Raw genomic sequence first — 24,034 nt, 5'->3', positions numbered from 1 at the left:
ATAAAAACCCAGCAATTTCAATGACTTCACAGTGGCTTCCAAGATTCTACTTTTCCTTAAAGACTTCAAGATCAGGCCAAAGTTTTCTGCACTATCTTACGCACAGCTATTATCTTGAGGGAGCTGGCACCTCTTGTCGTACACAGTCTCAGCCAACCTATGGACTTATCTATTACACCAACACTTCTTGTGACCCACATTCCCATGTTCCCACATCTTTCTGCTTCTGTATCTTTGCATTCAGGTTATTCTTGCCCTAAAATGTGCCTCTTGATTACTACCATGTAAAATTCTGTTCATCTTCAAATGTTTCCCCAATCTCCAGTAAGCACTTCTCTCGTGGCTGACTGTGGCATGTGCCCTCAACAAATATACCTCCCTTACTTTACAGTAACGACTCTAGTTCACTGGGAGTACAGCTATATATGCCCATCTAAGACATGTTCAGTTTCCCATGTGCTTGGTGTAGTCATGGAACTAAATTTTAGTGAATACAGTATAAATGAAGATTTTTATTTCATTCTGTCTCTACTTAGATATCTTCTGTTATCCTGCTGCCTCAAAAAGGAATATAATAATTCTATAATCATCCGGCTCATGAAAGGCATGCCTAAGGGAAGAGGCTCCCAACAATTCTGTAGAGCTACTGTCTAAGGTTTATAAAGACCATTTCCTGACTTTTTATGCAGAAAGAAGTACATTTTCACTGTTTAGGCCACTGAAAGTTTTGATTTTCCTGCTTTACTAAGGTGAACCGACTCCTAATTGATAGAACTTTTGAATACTTTGCATCTCTTTCATAGTTCTCAAATGAACACAGACCAACCATTAAGCTCATCATTTCACAGAAGACTGCCTTGAGTGTAGCAATCTCTACTTGGAACAGAGACTTACTCTGTGGACCAGGCTGGCCTTGTACTTGTGATCTTACTGCCTTTGCCTCCCCAGTGCTGGTATTTTAGGTATGTGCTATCACAGCCTGCCCTGAAACAATACTATGATTACATGCTCAGATAAGCCTCGGCTACTAGCAGTAGGTCACATGCATTCCCAATATGTTTTTGTTCTCATGATTTTTCCAGATCAATTAAACTTATTAGATAAAGCAAGTCACAGTATTGGACATTTGTAATCCTAGTACTTATTAGGTACAATAAGACACTATCTCAAAATAATTGTTGTAAGAAGCCGGGCATTGGTGGCACTCGTCTTTGATCCCAACACTCAGGAGGCAGAGACAGGCGGATCTCTGAGTTTGAGACCAGCCTGGTCTACAGAGCTAGTTCCAGGACAGCCTCCAAAGCAATACAGAGAAACCCTGTCTCAAAAAACCAAAAAAAAAAAAAAAAAAGTTTATCAAGGAAGTAAATTAGGAAAGAAAATTTAGAAAAAAAAAATACATGAAGAGAACCTTAATTAACCATAATTCACAGACTGGTAGTAAACTCTCTTTGTATACATAGACATCTTCTGCCATAATCCACCAACTTAAGTCATGTTGTTATGAAATTCCTTCCTAAAAACACAGCAACTGTAGGATTTGAATGAATTCTGGAGCTAAAAATTATCTGTTGTGAAGCAATGTTCTGGAAGTGTCCACAGCACTTACATTATACACTACTATTTATATCACACATGATTAGAAGCCTGTGGGGTTTTTTTTTGTTTTTTTTGTTTTTTTTTTTGAGACAGGGTTTCTCTGTGTGGCTTTGGAGCCTGCCTGTCCTAGAACTTACTCTGTAGACCAGGCTGGCCTCAAACTCTCAGAAATCTGCCTGCCTCTATCTCCCAGGTACTGGGATTAAAGGCATGTGCCACCACCACCACCTGGCCCCTTCTTTTCATTATTAATGTTGTATTCCAATTTTTGTTCAAGTTTCTCCATTTATTATGGGAATATTTACTTGTAGATTGGGCACAACATTTACCAATACATAAAACATACTCAGATCATGCTTTAGCATCATAATTCTGAAAATCCATTATGAACAAAAATTAAAAAATAAAAATAACCAGTACCTGAGATTCATGAGGAATAAAGGAAATGTTTATTTCTTTACATCTTCTTATTGACTTGGAGCAAGATGCCTTAATCTTGTTAAAGAGGCTGTCAGGGCAAACTGAGGGGGAAGCACAAGTCCATAAGTCTTTATTTCTTTTGAACAAGTTACCCAACATGCAGTAAAATTTAATGTATAGCGTCTGGATTTTAAAAAGCAAACTGCTCTGCAGATAGGCGATCACTACAAGGCATGAAACAGGGGAAATAATAGGCTAAATCTTCTGTTGTTTTTCGAGATAGGTTTTCTCTGTGTAGCCCTGGCTGCCCTAGAACTTGTAAACCAGGCTTGCCTTGAACTCACAGAAATTGCCTGCCTCTGTTGGGATTAAGTCTGGCTTCAGACTCCTTATTGAAATGCAGTTAAGTTATGGAACAGAACATAAAGCATAAATGGCTCAGGACTTCTTTCCTTTTTTATGCTTTCCCTGTAAATGTATACAATGGGGAAAATATGATAGTTTTTTCTTCTATAAAATATTCCAAACAAGAAGGCTGTTTTCTTTGGTTCCTTCCCTAATCTTTTTTCTGATAACCGGGATTCTGATTAAGATTCCAAAACACTCATACATGTAAACTAAAAAGCAGACACTCTAAAATTAACAGGATGTTAAACAGTGAAGTAATAACTTTTCGAAAGGCACTTACAGTCAGTGAAGTATAGATATGCAGCTTTATATTTGTTCTCAGATTTACTTCCAAAATCACGCAAGAAACAATCTACAGACTTAAAAAGAAGTGACATGTTAACACATATTTTTATTAAATACTGACTTAAACATACTAGCTTTGAAGTAACCAAGTTTACTTTGTTTCAATAAAATAAGCTTTTACTGACTAAAAGTTTACCTTACAAACTGACTTTTTAAGATAACCATTTTTCCAGCCAGGGATAGCTACTAAGGCAACAGAATAAGGTAACAAGTGAGAAGGTAATATAAACACACAAATGCTATTATTGGCAATGAAGAAGTGTAGGGCACAAACAACAGATGACAAGATTATAGAATGACAACAGATCAATGAATTGAGAAGCCAAGGTATCATATCATATCATATCAAGCTGGCAGTATCATATGAAAATGAAATCACTAAGACTTATCACTGGACAAGTGTTCAAAAACCATGTTAGTAAGTACAGAGCTAAAACTGCTAAGACATTACAATAAGACTGAGAATACGGTAGATGTCTCAAGGAGGAAGAATACCAGGTAATGCAGTTGGCAGCATGTCTTAAGGTGGTAGTTTTTAAAAGGAAGATAATCAGGGCTACTCAGTAGTTAAGAGCACCTGCTGCTCTTGCAGAGGACTTGGGTTTAGCTCCCATCACCCACATGGAGCTCACAAATGTCCTTACCCCAGTGCCAGGGAACTGGATGCCCTTTTCTGGATCTGCAGGCACCATGAACATATGTGGTATGTAGACATACATGCAGGCAAAACACACATACATCCACTCCTTCATCTCTGTTCAGAAAAGGGCAGGCTTCCCATAAATATTGAAAAAACACGATATATCAAGTTGTAGTAAGTCTAAGCACCTCCCCTTCTATAAGATTGGGCAGGCAACCTGGTATGAATAGGGTACCAAAAGCCAGCAAAAGAATCAGAGTCGGTCCCTGTTCCCACTAGTTTATCTACTCCACGAAAATTATAGCTCAACAGGAGCTCTGTGAATCACAAATTCGGCAAAGAAATTATCATTTTAATATCATTAACTTCTTTAAAAAAAAAAGATAATGACTTGAATGGAAAAATTAAAACAACAAATTAATACTCTCTCCTGTCCATCTGATGCTTCTTCTCTTGCAAAACTACATTTCTGTAACACTACACAGATCTATTGTAAGTCTTTGATGATTAATTTTTCTTTATACTTTGAAGATACTCCGTTTGAATCTGACAGACCACTAATTCAAATTCCTGGAGAGTACCCTTTCCCTCCATCAGCTGTTTTGACAAGCAAACCCACTCTGGGCTCCAGGAAGCGTTTCAGAGCTACTGGGTCTCTCCATGCTCTGCTACTTTTCTGTTCAGGACAGCAAACTCTTCAAGCAATTCTTTCCCTAGCTGGACATTTTTATCATTTCACCGGACTTCCTCTTTCTGGCAGCTGGACCTCCTTAGGTGTGTGGCTGAATGCCTTTCTTTATCAATCACATGGGAATTAGACTCAACTGAGGGATGATCCTAAATACAGCCACTTCCGCAGGAGTAGGAAGGCAAACAAGTTTTTCTTCCCAAGGGCAAACCACCAAAGCAAAGCACACAAAACCACTAAGGCCCTTCCGGCACAGATGACCTCCCCTTAGACTCTTCAGCTCTCCTCAAGTCTGTCAATGATTCTCATCTAGGAACCCTGATGCTGGTCTCCCGTTCTCCCAGCCCAGAGAAGCAAATCTCACAATGTGGGTCTTCACAGTGCTCCCAAAGACTCCAAGGCCTCATTCACCTGCACAGAGGCCTGTAGGGCCTGCAGGCAACAGCTTCAAGGTGAGAAGAGATGCTAAGTTGGTTGTGGTTAGGCATGAGGGTCATATCAGGTACTGCCTTCTCTAAATTATCTGCTACTTTACTGAGTATATAATTGTGTATTCTTTTGCCATGGAACATTAAAACCTAAGTCATTAAATCTATACAAATCTTATTTTTAATGGCCACATGGTCTTTTGTACTACTTTTTAAAAAATTAATTCTCAGAATTTAATCAATTTATTCCTATCATCTTAATTTAACCTTTTACTTCAAACAGAACAATTTTAAAAACTTCCTGAAAATGGCAAATCCATTTTCTTATATCAGTATAAGAGTCAGCCAGGTGTTGGTGGTGCATGCCTTTAGTCCCAGCACTCAGAAGGCAGAGGCAGGCACATCTTTCTGAGTTCGAGGCCAGCCTGGTCTACAGAGCTAGTTCCCGGACAAGCTCCAAAGCAATACAGAGAAGCACTATCTCAAAACACCCAAAAAAAAAAAAAAAAAAAAAAAAAAAGAGTATATGTCAAGTTTTGCTTCATTAACCATGAATGGCTAGAAAAACTAAGTGTGTGTGAGCTCACATGCACAATCCTTTTGACAATTTGCTAGGTGAAAAGTTATGTTTTTTTTTTCCTTTTTCTTTTCTTTCCTTTTCTAAGACAGGGTCTTACTGTGTAGCCTGGGCTGGCCTAGAACTTACTATGTAGACCAGGTAGGCCTCAAACTCACAGAGATCCATCTCCTCCTGCTTTCCAGGAGCTAGAATTAAAGACATGAGCCACATGCTCAGCTAAACATGGTGTTTTTAAGTTGCATTTTTTTTCTAGTCATTAATTTTTTTCTTATAGTACTATATAATGGATAAATTATAAAATAACACTATATTCCTAGCAGTCAATATGCAGATATATCTTTTGTGCACTGTTTTTCTGTTTGCTTGCTTCCCTACTATCTAATAGAGTTAGAAGTGGGAGTGAAAAAGGGTGTTGGAAAATGCCTTCTGAAACATTACAAAGAGCTGGGCATGATATAATCCCAGCTTTCAGGAGGCTGAACCAGGAGGAGTCTATGAGTTCGAGGCCAGCCTGAAGTCACTATAAATAGTGACTTCCAGGCCAGCCTAGGACACATAGTGAGAACTTTCTTAAAAAACAAAACAAAAAAAAAAAAAAAAAAAAAAAAAAAAAAAAAAAAAAACAAAAAAAAAAAAAAAAAAAAAAAAAACCAAGAAGATATTATATATTAAAAAAAAATGAACCCAATACTATACTTGAAGTTTGGCTCAAGAAGCAGTCAAGTAATATTTGCCAGAAAAAAAAAAAAAAAAAAAAAAAAACGAAATTTCTTTGGCATAAAAATACACATATAACTCTATATACATAAACATGTACACTATAGAAAAATCACTGAGATAAATAGACTTACTGCTCAAGGCTGGAGAGGTGGCTCAGAGGTTAAGAGTGCTTACTGTTCTTCCCAAGGACCCAGCACCCACAGGGGAAGGAGGACTTTATAATGGCCTGTAATTCCAATTCCAGGGAATCTGATGCCCTTCCCTGACTTTCACGGGTACCAAGCATGCATATGATGCACAAATTTACATGTAGGCAAAACACTCATACACATAAAATATAAGTAAATACAACTTAAAAAAATAGTTTTAAAGACTTATTTATCTACATTTCCATCTCTTCCAAAATTAAGAGTCAACAGGAACTATGTGAATCTCAAATGCTGCAAAGAAACTAGCATTTTATATCATTAATTCTGCTTTAATATATAATAGCAGAAAGGAGTTCTTTCCTTACTCAATCTTACTGGGAGGATACAAATAAAACATCTACAGACAAACTTTCATAAATAAAGCAGTTAATAGAAGTAATCTTCTAATAAGGCATATTTAATACTTAGTGAAGAAACTGTTTGTGTGTTTCAATATCGAGGGCTGAGGGGTTAGAGAGATGGCTCAGCAATTACAAGCATAGCTACAAGTTGCAGAGGACCTGAATTCCGTATCCAGGCACCCACACGGGGCAGCTCACACTGGCCTCAACTCCAGTTACAAGGGATCCAACCCTCTTCTGGCCTTCATCTGCACACATGTGTAAACATACAAAAAAGTAGAAACACTACCATGCATACAAAATAAAAACCAATTAAGAAAATGTTAAGATCAAGGCTTGATGAGTGAAAGCACATTCTACCACTGAGCTATACCCCAGCCCAAAATCTTCCTCTCAAGACTAAATACTCACTTTTGATGTTGGAGAAATAAAATAAAGAGCTTTCATCTGTCTGACGGGTTCACGATTCTTATAAATATTCTCTATAACTGACAACAACAAACAAAAGTTATTTGATAGGACCAAAGTTTAAAATATTTTAAAGTAAACTTCATTGTATTTTCCATTTATAATAATAATAAAACACATTTATATATATTTGGCTTGTTTCCATTTGCTAAATTAATAAATCCTAAAAGAAAAAAGTATCTTCTCTGAGACTATACGTGGGATTGTGTCAGCATGGGAAGATGACAAAGCAGAGCTTTTATAGGTGGGCACCAATGTGATAAAATTTAAGATATGTTCTTTAATAAACATGCTACTATAATAACAAATATGAAACCAGCCCAGAAGTCTATACAATTGACATGTATTATTTGAAAACTCTAAAAGCTACTAAGATCCTGTATCCAGAAAAACAAACCACCAACTCTCCCTACCCACAAAAACACCTCCAAATGAAAAATCTGAGAGCCGTCCTATGTACATACACTACTATGTCCAGTGAATGGTGTGAATGCTAATGATAGTGCTATACAAAAAAATACAACCTCTCCAATCACTAAAATGTGGATGGATGTTACATTATTTTAAAAAGGGTCCTCAACCATGACAGGAATTATCTAATTCCAAGTTTTAAAGAGGTTTTGCTTGATTTCATCTCTCATCTATTTGCGGGGAAGAGTGAGTTATGGTTTGAGGTGGGAGTCTCATGTTGCCTAGACTTGCCTCAGACTTGCCAAGAATGACCTTGATCCTCTTGCCCACACCTATCTAGCACTGGAATTGCAGGTATGAACCAGCATGCTCAGCGCTCTCCTCTACTCCTTACAAAAGCAAAACAATACTGATTATTTTCACAAATGACCAACTGGCAGGACAACAGTCAATGCTGAGTGCCATCCATGGATGGACCCTGGGGAAGCTCTCTGGAAATGTGGAAATGCAACGGCTGGCTGAAGAGAGTAAGTCTAGGGGTCTGTGAGTGACATCAAGAACATCCTAGCGGTGTGCTCTATGAAATGCTTCTCTGAGCCTTTTCTGTGGTCAAGTACGTTTGGAAAACTACCCAGGGATTCCATCTACTCAGGGAACTTACATACATAATGGCACGTGAATAAGGAACTGTTTTGCCTTGTTGAATACTATTTTCCAGGCTTACTGGTCACACAATATTTTCCTTGAATATCAAGAATTCAAGGACACCATGAACCACATAAGACCCTGCCTCAAAACAAAATAACTCCCAAAACAAACTCTCTCTCTCTCTCTCTCTCTCTCACACACACACACACACACATACCAGTAACTATTAACAATGGATACATAGTAAGAAACAATGGTCTATAAAAGAATTAAAGTCCCCTACAGAGTATAATAGCTCTGCAATTCCATAGTATCCTCACATATTTATCAAATGGTTCTCAGTCTAGTTTGTATCTAAACAGCCTCTAAGAATTTAAAAAAGTTATATGGCTTAATATTTTTGGGGCCAGTGAGATAACTCAGGAAGTAAAGGCACCTACTGCCAAGTCTGATGTCCCAAGGTCAGTTCCCAGGACTCCACAGAAGACAGAACTGACTCCTGAAGATTGTCCTGTGACCTCTACATGTGCAACACACACACACACACACACACACACACACACACACACACACACACACAAAATGTGATAAAATTTAAAAACAAAAAAATCTATTTCTTTTTTAAAACATGCTATTATAATGGCAAATGCAAATAGTATATACAATAGGTAATTCATAAATATCAAAACATAAATAAATATAATTTGGTTAGGATTTCTGGAGAATACTGAATTTATTTCCACATCTCACAACTGAGGGGTGACAAATCTGTTAAGGCTAAAGCTCTAAAAAAGAAAATGTAATATCCTCGAAGGCACAATTACTAGCTAAGAAACCTTGATACTCGAACTTCACACTCAGATGCCAAAGTTTTCACGAACAGTGGCAACACTTACCAGTTATCCCCTCTTCTAGAAGGTCTGTCATTTTGCAGCATGATGACAGAAGCTTGGTGGTAAACTCATCCAACAGCATTACCTTAAAATAAAGTAAATTGAGAAAGAGCATAAGCAGCTGACTGTCAAGAATTAACAAACAATTAACAAGATTTTAATAATTCCTCTTCAGCTATATGTATTGGTGGTTTACTTTCTCAATATACATACATGTAAGTATTACATACAAGTAAGAAAATAAAAATGTTTCTATTTTGAGACAGAGATTGTTCATTTTAAATATAGTGAATATTTAACATCAAAATTTCCAAAAATGTAATTGTAATTTATAGAATTATTGCTATAAAGCACTTAGCATTTGCAACTGTGGTATGATGTATTATGATTCCTATCCTCTAGACAAGGAAACAGGGTAATGTTAGGAGACTTGCCCAAGGTACTACAGCTTAGAGGCAAAGTAACATCTGGAAGTGCTGGTCTAGGCTTATGACCTTAAGGAAACACCCTAAGTACAATATTCTGAAACCCTCCATAGAGGAGCAAATTACATCATTTCTACCTTCCATTCGCCTTCTTTCCTGCAGTCATCGAACACTGCTGTTTTTATCTCTGTTAAGAAGAAAAAAATAAGTTTAGTAATCTAAAGCAATGATTAGAAATGTAAGATGATATAAAAGGTTCAAAATGACTGTGAAAACTTTCAACTTGAAATGTGTGGAATCACATAAACACTACATATTAAGCTCTAAGTAAAAATGCAACCATATTCAAAATCTAACCTATAAACTATAATATATTCTAAAACCTAAGTGTATGAACATATCCAGAAAATATTATCTGATTTTGGGTTTCCTTCATTCTTAAAGCTTAACTGGCTCATAGCTAAATTCTATCTGAGAAGCAAATTTGCATAAATAGTTTTCATCCTCTTACTCTCTTGTTAAAGAATACATGTATACTGGGGCTGGAGAGATGGCTCAGTGGTTAACAACAGATGACGCTCTTGCAAAGGACCTGGGTTAGGTTGTGAGCACCATATCAGACAGTTCATAATCACCTGTAACTTCAGTTTCAGGGCATCTGACAACTTTCAAGGATGACCTTGAACCAATTCCCCAGCCACCACTACTTCCCAAATGTTTGGATTATAGGCATGCACCACCATGCCTAACTCTAAAATTTATTTTAGACTTTACTGTTTTTAAATTTGTAAGTCTTCAGGGAATACTTTTGGGAAGTTTACCACCAAGTTTTTGACACCATTTTTTTTTTAAAGACAATTCTAACCATCTAATTATTAAGTGTTACTGTGGTATAATAAAAAAAAAATATGGGGGGGGGGTGCTAGAGAGATGGTTCAGTGGTTAAGAGCAAGTACTACTCTTATAAAGGAACGAATTTAGTTCCCAGCACCACACTGGGTGGCATACATCCACCTGTAACTTGAGTTCTCCTCTGGCCTCCACAGACAACTAAGCTTTTGTAGGTATACCCACACAAGCATACACATAATTAAAAGTAAAATTACATCTTCCAAAAAAAAAATATGGTCTTTGTTTCTAGTTCTCGGCATAAATCTAAAAATCCTTGAAATTTCTTATATGACAGAGAATCTATGCTGGTGACATGACCCTTTTAGCTTCAGCAAGCAGTTGGTCATCAGAAGGACTAAGCTATGACTTCTAAGGAGATAAAAGGGATTAGAGATTGTGTTCAATTACCAGTGGCCATCAATTTCATCAGTAAGGCCTACATAATGAAACTTCCATAACCCACCCACTTTCTGAGTCACTGAATGCAGAAATGTGTAGCAATGATGACACACCCAGCTCCACAGGACGGGAGCTCCTATGACCCAAACCTTCTGGACCTCCACCTAGAGACTTCAACTGGCTGTTGATTCATATGCTTTAGAAAGACAACAACAAAAAACAATCAACAACAAAAGAGCCCAGTTTGGAGTAATTTAGAGTTTGTAAGCCACCAATTACTGAACCTGAAAGGGATAGCAGAGTATAGAAAGCCCAGACTGTAACCCAAGCCTGGGAAGTGTGGGAAGCTGCTTGCTATTGTCATCTGAACTGGGGGCAGTCTTATGGGTCTGAATTCTTAACCCTGCCAATGTTAGCCCTAAGTAGTATCAGAATTGAACTGACTTACAGGATATCCCATCAGCATGTAAAGAGTTGGAGAACTGGTTAGTAAGAAGGAAAAATAACATATTTGCTGTGAGAAGTGTTCCAAGGAACAGTAGTTAATACACATCACAAAAGTTGTGCCCTGGGCTGGCGAGATGGTTTAGTGGGTAAAAGTGCTTGTGCAGCAAGCCTGATCATTTAAAATGATCCCCAGATTCCAAGATGGAATTTCGGCCTGTGCATGCCTGCACTATCTTACACACACACACACACACACACACACACACACACACACACACCTACCTGCATGGAATTTCAAAACTTGTGATCTGATTTTAACCAGAAGACTTCTGAAGTGTTAGGAAACATCAATTAAAAGTTGGAATGTGGAGTCATGGAACCTAAATGCACAGTAATAGAATGACAGAGGCAGAAGAATTCAAGATTATAAGATTATCATCAGCTACACAGAGTTGGAGGCTGGCTGGGCTACATGAAATCCTATCTCAAACCAAACCGAAACAAAGCAAAACAAAACAATGGAGGCTGAGGAGTTTGTCTTGTGCAAACACAAGGAAACGATTCTCATTCCGAGCATTCGTGTACAAAGTCAGCTATGGGGGAGTGTCTGTACGTAAGTGCTTGGAATGGGGTGGAGAATAGACAAAAGAGGACCCTGGAGCTCACTGGCCAGCCAGCCTAGATGAATGGATAAGCTCCAAGTTCAGTGAGAGAACCTGTCTCAAAAAATAAGGTGCAGAGCTACGGAGGAAGAGACACCTGCTGCCAACCTCTGGGCTGTACCCATCACACAGGTGCATACATGCACCCCCCCCCAAAGATGGATATTAGATAGACAAAGAAGTCAGGAAAGGCAACTATATATTGCTTACTAGGTAGATTATGTTATAGGGGAATAACAGTAAAACCCCCTGAAGTATTGAACTATAATTAAATCAGAAAGCAAAGCTTTCTAGTGCATGACAGGCAAACATGAAGGCTATTTTAAGGCAGAGCTCAGACACTGAGAGACTACTTCCTTTCTGAGCCAGCTGCGTATACTGCAAGCAGAAACTGAAGACACTGCATGTTTCCAGTTACCCTGTTCTGCTCTAAGAAGTGAATGCTGTTGGAGCGAGGTCATGTCACTAGCTTTTGAAACATTACACCTGCACTGCCCTAGATGACAGGACCTAGCCATGGAGCCCTTGAAACAGAGCTAGTAGTAGCCAGGCACTGTGGTTCATACTTGTAAAATTCTGGAACATGGGAGGCTGAGAAGGAGGACTGCTTTAAAAAAAAAAAAACAAATCACCTGAAATGTGCAAAGTTCCTAAGATAGAAAATAGCACAGAAGAGAGGGCTGGGATATGACTGAGAGGCAGAACAGAAGCAGCAGGTATGAAGCCCGGGTTTGATCCCTGGCATCACCAACACAGGAGAAACAGACAAAGACTTTAAAGTCTATGAATGCTTTTTTTCCTTATTTTATTATTTCTTATATTAAATAATTTTGATTGTATCAGGTTAAATAACATATTACAATTAATTTCATCTATTTCTACTATATTTTTAATATGCCTACCACAAAATTTTAAGTTACCTCATCTAGCTTGCATTATAGTTTTACTGTATAAAAGTATAACCTAAGATGCTAAAGACAGCTCCACAGTCAGTGTCAGTATCTTAAGAATAAGTGAGTTGTGGATGGAGAGAATAGGAGCCCTGATAAAAAGTGAGACAGGATCACATAAGCTGTGAGTAGAGTGAAAGGAAATCTCATCAGCTAATATTACAAAACGTACAAGTACTTCCTTTATATACTAATACAATGACAATCATTTAATCTTTCCAACCTAATATGGACCCCAAGACTGAATCCTTTTACCTGTGCTCTGCCTACTCCATACTCACCCTCAGAGTCCATCACTCAGCCCTTCAGTTTTCGACAGTCTTACAGACCAGACCACCTTTTCTGGACTTCAATCAATCACACGATACAGGTTAAGCACTTACACACTTCAGGTTGATATACGTCCATAAAAACTGCTCTAGACTTATTTCTGTCATTTTATTGTCATTTTCTTGGTCACAGCATTCAGTTATTTTCTCCTTCCCCTACATTCAATTATTCAGAATTATTAATTGTTCTTTGGCAACTGCCCATTATTTTTGCTGCCACCGACATCAATAATACCCTGATTCCTAACGTCTCTCACTAAGCTAGTGTAATAGTCTCCTATCTGGCTTACCTTTTTTCTACCTCCAATCCCTTTGTCTTCAGTTTTTCACATCCACCTTGAAAAGCCCTCAAATGCTCACTCTGCACACTGAGGAAAATTTAAACTCTACCACTGAAGACACTCCACTGACTGGCTTCTACCTACTCTCTAAGCTGGTCCTCCATTAGCCCAACTACTATCCCAAAAGAGACCCATGAAAACCAACTACCCACCTGTTCTCTTGGTTTCTCTTGAGGTACAAAAGGAAATATATGTATGGTTGTAATTAAAGGCAGAAACAGTGAAGAGAGAAACGCAAGAACTATGTTAGTGAACATGAGCAATGCCAACCAACATCTACATATGACCTTAAGTCACAAAGAAACTTTTGAGAACACAGTAACAATGTATTAGAAAATGGAAATAACCTATGAATAACTAGAATTTTAAAAGAAAGTCACTTTAAAAGCTAAACAACAGGGGCTGGAGAGATGGCTCAGAGGTTTAGAGCATTGACTGCTCTTCCAGAGGTCCTGAGTTCAATTCCCAGCAACCACATAGTGGCTCTCAACCATCTATAATGAGATCTGATGCCCTCTTCTGGTGTGCAGATAAAACACTGTATACATAATAAATAAATCTTAAAAAAAAAAAAAGCTAAACAACATGGAAATCATAATCAATAATCAATAAAAGGAAAAAAACCTGCCAGTTCTAAAAGGTCTCTATTTTGACAGGAAAGAGGTAACTATTTTCTAACTGCTTTGCCTCATCTTAATTCACGGCTTCATGACTACTATATGCTGTGGCCTAGATCCTGATCTTTAATTCAGCTCCTTTATCTACTTTGTATACCTTTACATTTCCAAATGCCTGCCAGAGGCCTAAACTAGCACCTAAAATCACCATATTATAACTCTGAACTGCTTTCTTCCCCCACAGACTCACCCCTTCTTTTCTTCATCAATAAACAACATCATTACTTAGTCTCCTGGAACAGACTGTCAGTTTAGGATGACTTTAGCCCCTAGCTAACTGCTATTCCTAACCATCTTCTCTTTACCACCTTTTCACAGTTCCAACTTTCCAACCAACACTACAGTCTTACTAGATCCCACTCCAAGTAATTTCTCAAATGCATATCCCTTGCCTTTTATGACTTCATCCTGGTTTAATAATTAAATTATCTCAAAAAAGAGGTTTAGCATATACATATTATTCTGTTACTACCCTCTCTGTTAAGACACATCATGGATAGCTGCCATATGAATAAAATGTGAACCAAGACAACTTATTCTTTTAGTAAGTTAGCAACTTTTTAAGTTACTACAAAGAACACTGAAATGCCATATTTATTCAACTATTCTCTCATGCACGGTTGCTATCAGTTTCTAGCACCTACAGGGAGGTTTATAACCATCTGTAACTCCAGTTCCAGGGAACCCAGCATCCTCTTCTCACCTCCACAGGCACCAGGCAAACATGCAGTGCACTTACATGTATGCAGGCAAAACATACATTTACTTAAAAGTAAAAAAAGAAAAAGAACTTTAGATGGCTCAGTGCATAAAGGCACCTGCTGTCATACCTGTTGACCTGAGTGCAGGCTCTGGGACCACAGTACTGCAGGTTGTCTTCTGACCTCCACACATGTGCCACAGTGTATGCACACACATACATGTATGCACAGAAAATACATTTTTAAAACCTAATTTAAATATCCTTTGATAAAAGAAATGTTAACTATGCGTGCATATTTTTTTTTATCACTTTTAGTTACGGAAAAGTCCATGGCAGGACTGCTGGAATCACGTAACTGTCACTTGTCTCATCAAATGTCACCAGCAGCTTTCTCAACAGGCTGTAATTAATCATGCTCCCTCTAACAAGCTTTCCAATTGCTACATGACGTCAATCACCCGAGTCTGTCAATGTAATGGGTTAAAAGGGTATCCGGTCTTAATTTGCACTTCTCCAAGTCAAAACCAGACTACACCTGCTTCTTTATTTCCTCTGCTCATTTTTATATTGGGCCATTATATTATTAATCATTTTGTAGACTTTCTCTATATATACATTAAATCTGGCTGATAGTTTCTTCAATCTTACATATTTAGTTCAAAAAGTATATGAAACCAGAATCTATGAAAACTAAGGACTACTGTAAGAACTCAATACAAAGGCAGGCCCAGCATATAGCCCAGTGGCAGAGCCCTTGCTTGTCTAACACACAAACACACATGTGCACACACACACATACACACACACACATTCATATGCATATACACACATACCCCTACGGTAAATACAAGAGCAAACAAAAAAGTGCTTGTATGCACGTGAAAACTAATGAAAAGTTTGAAGGACTCTCTCTTAAAACATCCTATAGATCGATCTGTGTGGTGCTTACATGAGCAAAAATATCACCTAATTGTACACTTACCATTAATATAACTTATTACACTTAATGAAATTTTAAAGGTCATTTCCCTTCAGAATAGGAACATGAAATGGCTTCCTTTTGGCATTAACAAACTGCAAAAATGCTGGTGTCTGCTGTTTGAGAAGAAGGGTAAAGTCATCTTTAATGATTCTTCATTATCCAGAGAATGCCTAAACCATTTAACAATTGGCTCCACCCTACCTTTTGGTCTGCCTGCCCCCATCCTTTGTAGCAAATGCCTTGCACTGTGTGTGGTGTATATAAGAATTCATGCTGGTGTGTGCTCACGTACTAGAAGGCTGGAGGTCAACTCCTCCATCAATCACTCTCAGCCTGATTCTTTGACAAAGGATATTTCACCGAACAGGCTTTGATATGACTAGGTAGCTGACTACACTGTCAACCTGACTTTTACATGAGTGCTGGATTTTCAAGCTTAGGTCCTCTAGCTTTTGAGGCAGGCTCCTTATAAGCCATCACCTCATCCCCCTCATTTTTTTTTTTTTTTTTAACCGAGTTTTAAGGTAGCTCCTAATGGCTGATTCCTTATCTTTAGATCTAAGAAATGTCACCTAGTCAGATAAACTTTTCCTGATGTACCTATTTGGTGTGTCACAAACTGAAATAATCGTGTTCATTCTGAGTTTTCTAATTTATGTCCTCTTAGTATCCACCTGAACAAAAGCTTAGAGCACTGGTAACTTTCCCATAGGAATTCAATGCTGTATGATGGGAATCTCTGAGGTAGGAACAGGGGAAAATTTAAGAAACTAAGTCATTATTTAAAACAAAACCAAAAATCCACACTACCTATCACATTCTGCTGGAGACTATAAAAAACTTACAGCCCTAGAAGGCTGGTGAGAGCTAACAAAGTATATACACAAAGCATAAGACCTGAGTTTGGACCCACCAAGTACACATAAAAGTAAGGCATTTGTAACCTCGGTTCTGGAGTGCCAGAAACAGGTTCTCAGAATTTACCAGTCTAGCCAAGAAGAGTTCCAGGTTCAGTGAGACTTTGCCTCCTAAGGTAGAGAAAATTAGATGAAGACGTCTGACATTGACCGCTAGTCAATGGGCATTGGAATTTGCACATGCACACACACACAAATTTAAAGAGTTCCATCTCTAGTACTGGCATAAAACCAGGTGTGGTGGGATTTGCCCATAATGCCTAGCACTCAGAAGGAGAAAACAGGAAAATCAAAAGTTTAAGATCATCTGAGTTTGAGACCAGCCTAGAGTACATGAGACCCTGTTTCAAAAACAAAGTCCTGTGTGGTTGGTACACACCTTTGGTTCCAGTACTCAGGAGGTAGGTGGAGATCTATGAGTTGAAGGCCAGCTCAGACTACATAGTGAGCTCCAGAAAAGCCAGGAATACACAGTGAAACCCTGTGTCAAACGACTGAAACCAAAACAAAGCAACAATAACTGTAACAAAAGCCAAAACAGATCCTCATTCTTTTAATGTCATCTTTCCAGACTGGGAAACATTAGTCTCCTTCCTGTCTCTCTAGATTTGTTTGTCCTAGTCATTCTTCACATGAATCGTGTCATACCATGTGGTCCTTCGTGACTTTTTAGTTAGCATGTTTCCAAGATGCAATAGCATAAAACATATCAGCACTTTACTTATATTTATTGAAAAAAGATATGTATCATTTATGCATGCATTATTCAGCCATGCACCAGCCTGTGGAAATGTGAGCTATTTTTATTTTTTTAGCTATTTCTCCAGCCATATATATATATATATATATATATATATACATATATATATATATATGAGTGTGTGTGTGTATATATATATATACACACATACATACATACATACACATATATACACACACACATACATACACACACACACACACACACTTTGTGCAATGAACACTGGGTTATTATCATCTTGTCTTTTGGTTGTATTTCTAGTTATATAAGCTTAAGAGAATATTTTACAGCCTTAAATCTTTTCCCTCCATTCAACTTATGCATATTTTACTCTCCATTTGGTGAGTCTGATATTACCCAAAGTCAACATTAAGAGGGAAATTCTGTTATGTTTATACTTTCCCTCATGCCTAGTTTTCACACTATTGATAGTAGCATTACTAGCATTATGCTATCTTTTTCTCATAATCCCTGATATAATGTACCCTTACAACTCAGAAATAATTTATACAACACAATTTGCCACCCATTTTCATTTGAGAGTCAAAACAGCCCAAGTCAGTTCTCTCCTTACACTCTGTGGGTCCCAGGGTATCCAATTCAAGTCTTCTTCGGCAGCAAGCACTACACAAGTCCCCAAACTAAATTTTTAAAGGATAATTTTGTACTTCACAAAATCTTATTATACACTTTAGTTCTTCTAAATGATAAACACTATAAAACAGTATATGTCTGTACTGATTTAGATTTTAATTTTACAGAATTATTTACAGAATTACAGAATAATTACAGAATTATACAGAATTCTGTTAACCAATTTCTCTTCTGTTCCTTATTCACCAAGCTGGAATAAGAAACACTAAGACGTTACTCCTTTTCCACTACGAGACTCCAATTACTTTGAACCCAGAGATGCCAAACAGGGAAGGACCTTCCGCTTTGAGGCTTTCATTCCTCCTCTAACCTGACAGGCCTAGGTTTGTTGTACTTTTAATAAAAGCCGTGATTGATAGGACAGAGCACCAGTAACAAACAAGCAGACCAGTTATTACAGTGAAAGAGCAGACTATGCAGGGAGCTGACACTAGATTGACTTGCGTAGTCCGCCACTCCTGTGTCAAGAACTTTTTCTTGGCAAGTCGTCTTCTCTAGGAACAGTGGCTGTAGGTTCTCTTGAACAGCAAAGGCTGCCGTTTTTAAAGGGCAAGACCCTAAAAGTGGCAGTAAAACCCTTGATGTGGTAGGAAAACCCATGATCGTGGGCACTTAAGGGGCCTCTGAAAGCACAAGGACGAGGGCGGGATAGAGAAACAGAGCTCAGATTGTGTTGGGCGGGCGGAGAGACGTCCCCGCCTGGTGGAGAGGGGGGAGTGGGATGCACTGTCCCCGAATGGCGCAGGGACCCGGGAGGGAAAGCCGGCCCGCGTCAGGTCGCCGAGGGTGGGGCTTCGCCGCTGAGCTTCACCGGGGCGAGCCATAGCCGAGGACCGGGAGAAGGCCGCGTCTGGCCACCCCGTCCATCCCTGGTGCTGGCACGAAATCAGACTCGCCGGGCAAGCCGGAAAGAGTCCTACCAGGTCTCCGTGCAGCTCCCGGAGCGGCTGCAGCGGGAGAACGAGACCCGGTGACGCTGACCTTTCCCATCTCAGCCCTGACCCCTCCGCACTCACTCCGCCACACGACGCTCTTCAGCCCCCGCTCCGTCACTGGCGGCGCCATCTTCCCCAAGCTGTGGAGCCGCCGCCGCCGCCGCTTGCCACTCGCAACCTACTTCGGCCCTGAAACCTGCACTCAGGGGCGGGCCCTTCCCCTCGAGGCGGGGAGGCCCCGCCCCCTCCGTAGGCCGCGCCCTCTGGTGACGTCATGAGCGTCAACAAGGGCGCGTCCAGTTTGCGCCAGGACTGAGGCTGCGTAGTGTGGGCAGAATTCTATGATCAGTCTGGCGCCCCCTGGCGGAAACCAAATTTCAGTGTCCAATTAGGCATCAGGAAACAAGGCTGTGAACACAATTTATGCAACTATGAATATATATATATATGCGCGAGGGTCTTTTCTTTTTGTATTTTAAAATTATATGTTTCATGTTCATGTACGTATGCACATGCGTGCATGCCCAGGCTTGCACGGGAAGGTCAGAAGACCTCATCTTTTTTGGAATCGAAATGAAGTAAGGTCTATCTCATGGGCCCAAATATGAAGACTTTTTGCTTTACAAAATAAATTTTCCTCCAAAGCTATGCAGAGAAATCCTGTGTGGAAAAACAAAAACAAACAAAATTAATTTTCATTACAGATGGTTGTGAGCTACCATGTGGTTGCTGGGAATTGAACTCAGGACCTCTGGAAGAACAGCCAGTGCTCTTAACCTCAGAACCATCTCTCCAGCTCCCTTCAGCCCATCTTTTTTTTTTTAATAGTTTATCTTTATTTTATTGGTATTGGTGTTTTGCCTACATGTATGTCTGTGTGAGGGTATCAGATCTTGGAGTTCAGACAGTTATTAGTTGCCATGTGGGTGCTGGGAATTGAACTCTGAAAGAGCAGCCAAAGTTTTTAACCTCCTAGTCCTCTCTCCAGCCCTCTTCAACCTATCTTAACGCCCATATCAGATAAATTAATTCTGATTTCTGGGCAGATGTGCTCCTGAGCAAGATTAGTGCCTAAATAACTTCCTCCTGGCCTGTGACCATTGCCACCACCACCACCCCAAAACCTGGTTCCTTCATGAACAAAGCTGCTGCCATCCATTTAGAGATCATATCTCTGTGATGAGAAGCATGTTAGATCTAGCATCTCCAATGACTCAGAGTCATTGGAGGAGTGCTGCTGGTGGTCTGGCAGCAGGATGGTAGGATTAATGGCCAAGGATTTATCAAAGATCAGTCTGACCTTATCTAAAAGAAGAGCTTGGTACATAGTCAGACAGGCATTTGACATCCACAGATTGGTGCCATCCCTCAGTAGGGTTTCCAGTGTGTGTGGAGCTGTTAGAGTTAGAATCTATCCCAATGCGAGTTTGTCAGCTTCTCTTAAAAGAATTGTGGTGACTGCAATGGCTCTTAAACAAGTGGGCCTTCTTAAGGCTACACTATCTGCTCTCTTTGAGATGTAAGATAGTGGCCTTTTGACCCAAGGTCTAAGTCAGGAATCCCTTTCTTTCATGGAGGTAAAGATGAAAGGGCTTGGGTATATCAGAGAGAGTTAAATCAGGAGCCTGTACAGGAGCTTCTTTTAAGTTCTCAAAGTCCTATTCATGTTTCTCAGTCAATCCCAAACATGTGTTGCCCCAGGCTTTAGAAGAATACAAGGGTTTGGCAAATTCAGCAAACCCAGGTATCCAAAGACAGGAATAGCTCCCAGAAACTCCTTAATTTGTTTTTTTTGTGGTTGGAGCTGACATTTGCATTATGTCATCTATGGAGGCCTGGGAATGCAGTCTTTTCCCTTCTCCCAGTTCATATCCCAAGCAGGTAACCTGGAATGAGCAAATTTAGATTTTCTTTTTAGAAACTCCATAGCCTAATTGATCTAGAGTTTCCAAAAGGCCTCGAGTAGGTCTCAAACAGTCCTCCTCATCTCTAAGGGCCAGTAATAAGTCATCCACAAACTGAAGCAAGGATACATTGGGGTACTTACTACAGAGGAGACTTAAATCGTAGTTGAGCGATTCATGGAAGGTGATGGGTGAGTTTTTGAACCCTTGAGGCAATGTGGTCCAGATTACTTGCACTGATACCCTCGTCTAGGGTTGGCTTGTCCAAATGTGACAGGGCGATGGAGAAGAATGCATCTTTTAAGGCCAATGTAGTGTAGACTTTATGCTCTGGCAGTAATAGACTGAGCAAACTATAGGGATTTGTAACAGTCAGATGAATGATTTCTACCAATTGTTCATTTCCCTGAAATCTTGTACTGGTATTTAATCTTGGGTTCCAAGCTTTTGGAAAGGGAACAATGGGGTGCTCCAAACTTACTGGCAAGGAGTAAGTACACCCATGTCAAGAAGACACCTGATGCAAACCTTCATCCCTTCCCTGGCTTCTGAACAGATGCTTGACTCAAATGGGAATAGCCCCAGGTGTTATTTGTACTATGACAAGTGGCACATGTTTGGCCAAGCCAGGAGGATTGTTCTCTGTCCAAACTGTAGGAATTTCCTAGATTGACATCTTTTTTCATCCCCCTGCCAGAGAATAGGTTGGACTTGGAAAGAGTAGATACTCCTCACTTGTTGGACAGGCCTCTAGCAGGGCCTCCTAGTTGCAACCCTGGAGTGTATCCTGAGAACATTAATGTTGCCTAGAGCTTGTTCAAGAGGTCCTGACCTAGTCAAAGGTAGGGGCTTTCAGAAATAAAGGTGAAAGAATGAGTCACAATTCCTTATCCTAGGTTAACAGTCTGGTTAGTGGTTCATTTATATTCTTAATATCCCTGGGTTGCCCCCTTTATTTCCATTTTTTTGTAGGCAAGGTGTCCTGGAGCTCCCATAATACCAAATGGTTAGCCCCCATGTCTACCAGAAAATTTACAGGTTGGCCCCTGATGGTGAAGATTACCACAGGCTTCTAGAAGCCTAGTTTAAAGGAATCTTGGCCTTGTCAATCCTCCAGACAGGATTGGGTTGGGAAGGGAGGGCTACTTGTTTTCATTTGGACATTGGTCCTTTTGTAAAAGGAGTTTATGGGCAGAGTTGAACATGGCTGGGGCTTATAGTGTAGTCACAGTGGTCCAACCCATTTTCTCTGCCAAAAAGATCTTTGTTGTCTCTTCTGTCGAACACATTTGGGGCTATTTCTAATAGTTATGACCTGTTCTTTCCTGCAAATTCTTCTTATATCTTTCTATGTATGTTCACCTTTTGTATCTTTCTATGCCAGGGTCAACTGAGCAACAAAGGCCAGGTTAATCACGTTGAGATTTGCTAGGTCATCTGGGTCTATGGGGTGTATAACTGATAGGCGCCCAGGAGATGTTCCAGGAAAGCTGAAGGCCATTCATCTGGGCCCTGTTTCACATCTGCTAAGTTAGTGGGCTTTCAGGCCACTGGTTTCATTTCTTCTAAAGAACCTAGTGGTTCTAATTGAGTGACCTCCTACATTTCTTTGTGTTGTAGTCACATTCTGGTCTCCATGGTGGCAAAGCATGGTCAATTGCCTCTATCCTCTGGTCATCTGTTACAGAATATTTGTTTAACTATGCAAAGATATGTTGCACTTGTTTAACTATGTAAAGATGTGCTGCATTTGTTTAACAATGTAAAGATGTGTTGCTGTTTACTTTGCCCGCTTAAGGTACCTGATTGGTCTAATAAAAAGCTAACTGGCCAATATCGACGGAGGAGGTACAGGAAAAACTTCCAGTCAGGGAGAATAAGGAGGAGGAGGAATTTAGGCTCTGAAGAAGAGAAAAAGAAGAGAGAAGAAAAAAAGAAAGAGAGAGAGACTCCAGGGAAACACCAAGGGCTACCCAGCCAGACAGGGAGGAAGCAGGTCATTCAGAATGAAAGAAAGGTAAAAAGCCCTGAGCCAAAATGTTGATGAATAGAAACATGTTATTAAGTTAAAAGAGCTAGTGGGACAAGCCTAAGCTAAGGCCAAGGATTCATAATTAATAATAAGTCTCTGCCTTTATTTGGCTGCTGGTTGGTGACCCAAAAAATATTCCAATTACAAATGGTACCTAGCATGGGGCCAGAATTTCCACATAGGAACTGGGCAAGATGTATCCAATCTGATCCGAGGGACAGGCCTTACTGAGGGTAACATTCACCACCTCCCAGGCTGTCTGAGAATTAAAAGTGCCCTCTGGGGACCATTAATTTCAAATGTGGGGCCTTCAGTTTCACAGAATGTTTGGAGGCAATTCGTGGTGATAGGATAATCATATTCCTTCTTGACTATAGGGGGGTAAAGTTTGTCATAATTCTTTAGAACACAGGGTAGAGGGCTGCTGGGCTTTCCAGTTATTACCCATACTGTCCTGTCCAGTTACTCCAAGATAAACCAATTAGCATAGAACACAGAAAATACAAAAGAATGAGACAGTAAAAATGTGGCCAAAGACAAGACAAACAAGACACAAAACCAGATCAAGAATCTCAGATAGGCAGTACAATGTCTTGCTTTTTGCCCTGGATGGAAGAGTATTGGGCCTTGTCATATCCCTCCTCACTCCATATCTGGATCCTAGCAGAACAAAATGTCACAGAAAATTACTATGACTTACCAAAGGAGGCCTCCACTGATGCTTGCTGCTTTTCTCGGCATGGTAGTTCACGCTGATAGTCTAAGAAACCAAAAGCATGCCTCGGAGCCTTGGAACTTCTCAAGGTGCACACCTCCTGAGGTGACCCTTCAGCCCCAGAGTCCTGGAGTGAAGGTCTGGCTTTAGAATTTGGACGGGTGGTCTTATCTCACTGGGGCCTCCAGAAAAATGTTACTACTAGTACAATTTTTGAGCCATATTTGAAGTAAGCTTTGTTTTACTTGCATGTGTACCAGAGAGCTAACCAGTGATTGTCTCCTAAGTCAGGTTAGAGAGAAAAGTGCTGAATCTGTTTCCCAGGACCCCTTTAAGGAATAAAATTGCAAATCAGGTTTACAGAAGGGAGACAGTAGGGCAGTTAGGAAGAACAGAAAAATCTCAAAAAACAAAAACCAGTCATTATCATATGGTCACTAGTTACTGAGGGTTAGAGTGTCGTCAAAAACAAGTTAAGGCCATAGGTTAGAACAGGTCAGGTTCCAGGAAACA

The 24,034-nt window shown here is 39.7% G+C and overlaps 2 protein-coding genes across 2 annotated transcripts in view; both read right to left on the bottom strand.

Moving 5' to 3' along the window:
* Stxbp3 (syntaxin binding protein 3) overlaps positions 1-19,120 on the bottom strand; it is a 45,811-nt gene extending 26,691 nt beyond the window's left edge. Inside the window, exons 1-6 of the mRNA XM_051177701.1 lie at positions 18,952-19,120; positions 9,361-9,410; positions 8,802-8,883; positions 6,790-6,866; positions 2,708-2,786; positions 2,020-2,120 (exon numbers count right to left, since the gene is read on the bottom strand). Of these exons, the coding sequence (XP_051033658.1) occupies positions 2,020-2,120; positions 2,708-2,786; positions 6,790-6,866; positions 8,802-8,883; positions 9,361-9,410; positions 18,952-19,000 (438 nt within the window). The 5' untranslated portion in view covers positions 19,001-19,120. The remainder of the gene's footprint in view (positions 1-2,019; positions 2,121-2,707; positions 2,787-6,789; positions 6,867-8,801; positions 8,884-9,360; positions 9,411-18,951) is intronic.
* Positions 19,073-24,034, bottom strand: part of Fndc7 (fibronectin type III domain containing 7) — a 46,143-nt gene continuing 41,181 nt past the window's right edge. Inside the window, exon 11 of the mRNA XM_051177778.1 lies at positions 19,073-19,230. Coding sequence (XP_051033735.1) covers positions 19,073-19,230 — 158 coding nt within the window. The remainder of the gene's footprint in view (positions 19,231-24,034) is intronic.

Source organism: Phodopus roborovskii, unplaced genomic scaffold (genome assembly GCF_943737965.1).
Source record: "Phodopus roborovskii unplaced genomic scaffold, PHOROB, whole genome shotgun sequence".
Classification (NCBI taxonomy): domain Eukaryota; kingdom Metazoa; phylum Chordata; class Mammalia; order Rodentia; family Cricetidae; genus Phodopus; species Phodopus roborovskii.
Note: the sequence above shows the minus strand (reverse complement) of the source record. Positions and strands in the feature narration are given on the sequence as shown.